The sequence below is a fragment of the Ictalurus furcatus genome, chromosome 26, assembly GCF_023375685.1.
Source record: "Ictalurus furcatus strain D&B chromosome 26, Billie_1.0, whole genome shotgun sequence".
In the NCBI taxonomy this organism is placed as follows: Eukaryota; Metazoa; Chordata; class Actinopteri; order Siluriformes; family Ictaluridae; genus Ictalurus; species Ictalurus furcatus.
In genome coordinates this window covers 4,647,964-4,655,146 of record NC_071280.1, presented here as the reverse complement: position 1 = coordinate 4,655,146, position 7,183 = coordinate 4,647,964, and the positions used below count along the sequence as shown (strand labels likewise).

General features: G+C 39.1%; 1 protein-coding gene across 1 annotated transcript; it reads right to left on the bottom strand.

Moving 5' to 3' along the window:
* Positions 1 to 2,017: 2,017 nt before the first annotated feature.
* LOC128602331 (SLIT and NTRK-like protein 1) lies at positions 2,018 to 5,319 on the bottom strand. Its single transcript, XM_053616082.1, has 2 exons — positions 4,964 to 5,319; positions 2,018 to 4,845 (listed from the first exon to the last, which is right to left on the bottom strand). Exon 2 carries the CDS (start codon positions 4,472 to 4,474, stop codon positions 2,405 to 2,407), a length of 2,070 nt encoding a protein of 689 aa, XP_053472057.1. The 5' UTR covers positions 4,475 to 4,845; positions 4,964 to 5,319; the 3' UTR covers positions 2,018 to 2,404.
* Between the last annotated feature and the right edge of the window lie 1,864 nt (positions 5,320 to 7,183).

Sequence of the window (7,183 nt, the reverse complement as noted above, 5' to 3'; positions counted from 1 at the left end):
AAATGAACCCAGGGTAACTTCTAAGCAACTAAAGGCCTCTCTCACATTGGCTAATGTTAATGTAAATGAGTCCACCATCAGGAGAACACTGAACATCAATGGTGTGCATGGCAGGGTTGCAAAGAGAAAACCACTGCTCTCCAAAAAGGACATTGCTGCCTGTCTGCAGTTTGCTAAAGATCACGTGGACAAGGCTTTGCGAAAATGTTTTATGGCATGTGGACAAGAGGACATGTTTTATGGAAAATGTTTTATTTAATATTTTGCTGCATCTGGGCCAGGATGACTTGCCATCATTGATGGAACAATGAATTCTGAATTATACTTGCAAATTCTAAAGGAAAATATCAGGACATCTGTCTGTGAACTGTATCTCAAGAGAACTTGGATCATGTAGCAAGATAATGACTCTAAGTACACAAGTCATTCTACCAAAGAATGGTTAAAGAAGAATAAAGTTAAGGTTTTGGAATGGCCTAGTCAAAGTCCTGACCTTTATCCAGTAGAAATGTTGTGGAAGAACCTGAAGTAAGCAGTTCATGTGAGGAAACTCATCAATATTCCAAAGTTGAAGCTGTTCTGTATTGAGGAATAGGCTAAAATTCCACTAAGCAAATGTGCATAAGTGATCAACACTTAGAGGAAATGTTTAGTTGCAGTTATTGCTGCACAAAGGGGGTCACTCCAGATACTGATAGCAAAGGCTCACATACTTTTGCCAGTCACAGATATGTAATATTGGATCATTTTCCTCAATAAATAAATGACCAAGCATAATATTTATAATATTATTTGTCTTATTTGTTTAATTGGATTCTCTTTATCTACTTTTAGGACTTTCATTAAAATCTGATGATGTTTTAGATCACATTTATGCAGAGATATAAAAAATTCTAAATGGTTCACAAACTTTCAAGCACCATGGTACATGCTTTTTTTCCCAAAATAAAAATAATATCAGGAGTTGGATACTGTTGGCCTTGTTGATGGATGATAATACAGTATGCTAATTGAAGCATCTGCTTACAAAGTGATTTACATTTTCTATAATACTAGTTTTACCTTTATTTTACTAGATTTAAGCTAACTTTTTAACATTTGTATTGTGACTTTTTATCATTATATTTAAGTTTGTGAATAACGATGGGTTTGTAGATACTAATATAAGACCAGTGTTTAATAATAATAATAATAATAATAATAATAATAATAATAATGTGCAATAGGCATTAAGGTCAAAGGTTATATAAAAAAGGGTGAATTCTAGCCAGAGCAGTTCGATACAGATATACAAGTTCAACTCTGTCAGCTTTATTGGGTTGAGATGCAACAGCAACACCTAGAGGCAGGAGGCCTTCGATCGGAGACGAGATATTTACAAGGCTTGCTTTTTCACAGTAACAATGTCCCAAAAAAAAGGGAAAGAAAAGAAGCCATTTTCCCTTTGAATGATAAATAAACGGCTTTACGAAAGCTCACAAGAATTAAAGTTTAAAGTGAGTCATAGGCCTCATAAAAATCTAGTCTACATCCATACTTCACATAACGAAATAAAAAAGAAAATATCCAGTTAGAAATCCTTCCACAGCTCATCGTTTGTTCAAGAGCTTCACAAACGGTCACTAATTAAATTTTAGCTACATTGGGTAAAAATGAACAAAACAAAAAAGAATCAACACACTGCATTATAACACATAATACACTCATAAGGAGATGAAAATATAAATATAATGATAAAAACATAAAAGTAGCCTACATGCATTAGTACATCTCTTTTCTTTTTTTCTCCCTGTCGTGTTGCCTTTTTTCAGAAATAAAACAACAAATACAAATCCTAACTGCGTTAATCTTTTGTTTCACAAAAAATAGAGAAATGGCACTTTTTTTATATATATATTCATGAATCATTTGTGTGTGTGTGTATATATATATATATATATATATATATATATATATATATATATATATATATATATATATATATATATAATTTTTGTACAGTTATCATCAAAGAACAGTGGAGTCAGCGTGTCGTGGTCTGGTTCCCGGCGCTCGGGAGTCAAAACCATGCGGATTGGATCATGCAGATATGTTACAAGTCGCTATTTACATTACATTCATGCGCTCCTCATCCCATCGTGCACCATTTCCACTTCCTCAGGTTTGCAGTCGAATGATTGCGACACAAAGACAGAGAGGGGGAGAGAGAGAGAGAGAGGGAGGGTAAAGGAAAAAGAAAGAGGTACATATTTTACAACAGCATCCATAATGGTGTCTCATGAAAATTTACAGCGAACTGAAGCAAAGAAAAAATAGGGTATTTCCCAACAGAGCGAGTAAGAATGTGCCACCAGGATGCATCTGCTTTTTTACACTTAGGTGCTTTGATGAATGTCTAAGTGCCTTATTTATCAGAGAGCGAGTGAGAGCCGCAGTCATAGCTCCTGTGATCAGCATGATAAGCAGCGCCGTGCCAATAAGATGAGTCACAAACTGTCTGCAAAGAGTTGATCTCGGATGCCGAGGAGTTCCCATCTCTCCGTTTGGACCGTTTCCTGTGGCGCAGGACGAAAACTAGCATCCCGACAACAGTGAAAGCAGAAGTAACAAACACAAGCAGCAATCCGGGCACCAGAACTGAAATTGAGACTCGGCTCGGCTCGGGGTACGATCCAGGACGCGTTCCTGAGTCGGAATCCGTACCAATGGTGCCATTTTTGGAAAGCAAAGTCGGCAAAGCCTGCTCATAAAGTTCCGGGCATATCAGGTCTATGCGAATGTGACGGAAATCTTGCTTCCAGAACTCCTCTGGTGACTCACATTTTAGGTCGCTCACGATGACGTCAGGTGCCATTTTTTCCGCCCACTGTTTCAGTGGCACAATAGTGCACGTGCAATCCCACGGGTTTCCATGCATGTCGATTTGGATGATCGAGCTGAGCTGATCGAGGACACCACTTAAGGGAAGATGGGTGAAATAGTTGTTATGCAGGCTTATTTTGGACAAGGAGACACCCAGAAAGGTGTCCGTGGGCAGCAACTTTAACAGATTGTTGTTTAGGAACAGCACCCGCAAGTTAGGCATTGGACTAAAGGCTCCTGCTATGATGAGCTGGATGTCGTTATATTCCAAACTGAGATATTCCAGGTTTTGTAGTCCCACAAACATATCCGCCATGACAGTATCCAGATAGTTCTTGTCCATGTAAAGCCACCGCAACTCGCTCAAGTTTTGAAAAGTGCCATTCTCGATTGTTTTTATGTTATTCCCACCTAAATCGAGCAGGTTCAGATCTGTGTAACCCCGAAAATGGTTCCTTTTCACGGCATGGATATTGTTATCACGTAGATTTAGCTCATGTGCACCGAGAGGTTTGGGTCTCAGATTGAGCACGCTCTCCAATTTTTTACCTTCACAGTTAACCCCAAGTCCTTGACTAGTGCCGATTGGCTTGCATAGGCACGTTTGGGGACACGCAACATCACTCGTTCCTGATGCTATTGCTGTTGGCATTTTTAGCTGCCAGTTTTCTCTTGCTTTGGGACGGCCCTTGTTGTTCTGAGCGCTTTTCTCTGTCACTCCGGCCATTTTGGAGGTTGTGGACGTGGGAGAAGGAGGAGCATCCAGTTCTGAAGTCTCGTCCTGAGTTGGAGGTGCGGCCAAACTGGAATCGACGCCATCTTTGGAAGGGCAGAGCTCAGACTCGGCTGTCTCGTTCAGTTCGTTGCCCTGGAGACGCGCAGGTGCTTCACAAACAACCCGGCCGACAAGTGCCCGCTGTGGGATGTTTTCGAGCCACTGCTTTAAGGAAAGAAGGTCACAGTTGCAGTCCCATGGATTGTCCTCCAACAAAACCTCTACAATGCCAGGAATTTGTTCCAACACCCCTTCATAAGGCAATGTCTTTATCCGGTTCCCACGCAGGTCAAGATGTGTTATGGGAACATGCTGGAAAATGTTTGTGGGGAGTGCACTAATTAGGTTATCATTAAGAATTAAGACCTCTAGTTTACTCAAGTCCCTGAAAACAGCATGATCAATGTCTCTTAAAAGGTTAAAATCAGCTTGGAGATACTCCAAATCATCCAAACCAAGAAAAGTGTTCTTTTTAAACGACCGGATCTTGTTGTTGTTTATATGCAGGCGCTTGACCAGCTGCAGGCCGAGGAAGGCGCCGGGGACGATGTCATGTAAGCCGTTGTTCTCCAAATGCAAGCTGACTGCATTGTAGAAGTTGGCGAACTCATTGGGAAACAGTCTGGATAGGGAATTCCCATGCAGCAGCAAGTGATAAAACTGCGAGCTCGGACCAGTCAAGTGCTGCAGGTTGCTGAAACCGCGCTTTTCGCAATCGATGTGCAAATCGCCCTCTACTGCACTGCACGAGCAGATCTCCTCCTTGCACACGTCGCTTGTACTGTTCCCGAGAGCTGCACAAAGAGCCGCCTTCAGCAACACAATCCACAGCAGCATTTTTTCAATGCTGACAATTCATCCCCGCAGTCCGAGACATGGAAAAACTATCAGATCATGGATGTCTGCGTTCCTCCAGACGCAAACTGACAGACACATAGATCAGCAGTCTGCAGAAACAGGAGGACAATTCATGTTTTGATACATGCCATCCAACTCTGGTTAAACATTTTTTCCATCATCTTATTTACAAAACACTAAAAAAAAAAAGCATCATCATTATCATCATCATCTAATGTCTCAGATTACAATGTGAGATTAATCTTACCAAATAAGTGACCTTGTGCATCCCCCCCTCAAAAAAATCCTCCTTTAGTGTATATTTTGGTATTCCTCACGGAAGGAAGGGAGCTGTCCGTTCTCCCTTGGTTCTGAAATCCCAATGCATCGCCACGGAGAGGACAAATAAAGACATAAAAATAAAAAATAAGAATAAAGAGAAAGAATGAGCTAGAAGGATGAATCAGTGCGCAATTATCACATCCTCACAATTCCATTCTGCTTCTTCTCCTTCTCCGCACTCCGGCGCTTTTTCAGCATGTCTAAAGAAACGCTCGGTGCTGCATCTAACCCCCTCTGCCGAGCTGCAGTGGAAATAATCCATCGATGTGACGTTTGGATCGTTTTTATGTTTGTTTGTGTGTTTGTTTAAATCGAGCCACAAACAATAGCAACAATCTGATGGTAAAAATGGGGAATAAATCAAAAGTGCACGCACAAATTCAGAAAAAAAAAGCGTCTTTCTGGCTATGTCCGTGTTTGGATGGTGTTCAGATTGTCGTTTGTGAACCGCATCGTGCGCGCTCAATCATTTCAAAACTGTTATATCCTCCAAAAAGAAAACAACAAAAAAAATCTCAGCTTCTCAGAGTGATCGTTTCGTTCTCGGAATATGTATATTTTTTTTGAAGCGGAGCGATTTTTTCCTCCTTTCTTCAGCGGAAGAGAGAAGAAAGGCGAGTATGAACTGCGCCTGCTCAGGGATACAGGTGTGTGTGTGTGTGTGTGTGTGTGTAAGAGAGACACAGAGAGAGAGAGAGACCGAGAGAGAGAGAGAGACGCAGTTGAATGCGGTAAAATAATTAACTACGCGCAACAGCATATCCTTTTTATTTTTTATTTGTTTTTTTTACATGTCGTGTCAAATGGATACAAATGGACAGAAATGGACATACATGCTGCATCACATATCTAAATTGTACGGAATATTTTCAGTGTGTGTGTGTGCGTGTGTATGTGTTTGTCTTCCTAATAATTATGCCATATTTGTCATTTTGGTCTCTTGCGTCTCAATTCTTAACGATTGCTGCCTTTCCTTTATTTTCTCCTTTCCTGATGGTAAAGTGTGAATATAAGCTCTGATTTTGGACTCGAATGCCACAAAGTCATTAGCTGAGCATCAATATGCGGGAATGGTTGACATCCTGTTTCACTCGCTCACCGCAGCGCCGTTCAAACTTCATCAATCACTTTAATTAGGAGCAGAAGAGAGGAAAGGGCGGGAAACAGGAATTCGGGCGGGGGATGGGGTACAGGAACTGGTTTCTAAAATAAAAGATGTATCTGTTTGATTTAAGCAAATTCTATTGAATCTTTTGCTTTCATAATCAAAAGAGTGAAAACCAAAAAGCAGCCCAAGTGACCTAAATTCCACTGAAGGGGTGGGTAGACCAGTGAGTGAGTAAATACATAATTGAATAACTGAATAAATATGTAAGTGAATAAATAAGTAGACTAAATGACAAAATGTGTGGGTGAGTGAGTAAGTAACAGACTAAATCAGTAAGTGAATAAATGAGCAAAGAATAAATGGGATGATGAAGTGAATAAATAAGTCAATGTAAAAACGCATGAGCAAGTAAGTGAACAAATAAGTGATTCTATAAACTGGATGAGTGAGTGGATGAATAATTCAATAAATGAGTGAGAGTTAATAGATGCATAATGAATAAATGAATAAGTACACAACTGAATAAATGGATGAGTGAGTGGGTTAGTGAGTGAATAAATAAGTAATGGAATGAATAAATAAATGAATATGAGCGAGTGAATACATAACTATTTGAATATCTAAATAAATATGTATGTGAATAAATGAGTAAATGACAAAATGGGTGGGTGGGTGAGTGAGTATATGAATATCGAAATAAATATGATTGAGTGAATGAGTAATTTAAAGAATAAATAGGATGATGAAGTGAATAAATAAGTAAATGTAATAATGTATGAGTGAGTGAGTGAATAAATACATAATTGAATGAATAGATGAGTAAGTGAATGAATAAACGGATGACTGAGAGTGAATAAATGCATAGCTGAGTAAATGAATGAGTGAGTGAATAAGTACACAACTAAATGAATGGGTGAGTGAGTGAATAAATACATAATTGAATGAATGGATGAGGGAGTGAGTGAATGAGTGAATAGGTTAATTAATAAATGAGTGAATAAATACATAATTGAATAAATGGATTAGTGAGTCAGTCAGTGAGTGAGTGAGTAAATAAATACGTAATGAGTGAATGGATGGGAAAAAAAAGAAAATTAATCAATGGGTAAATAAATGGATGAATTAGTGAGTGAATTAATTAATTAATTAATTAATGTGTTAATAAATGAATGGGTGAATGAGGGTGTGAATAAAGAATCAGAGTGCAGATGGTTAATGAAAAATGAGCGGCTGAATGGTGGCGTTATTAATTCAGAAAT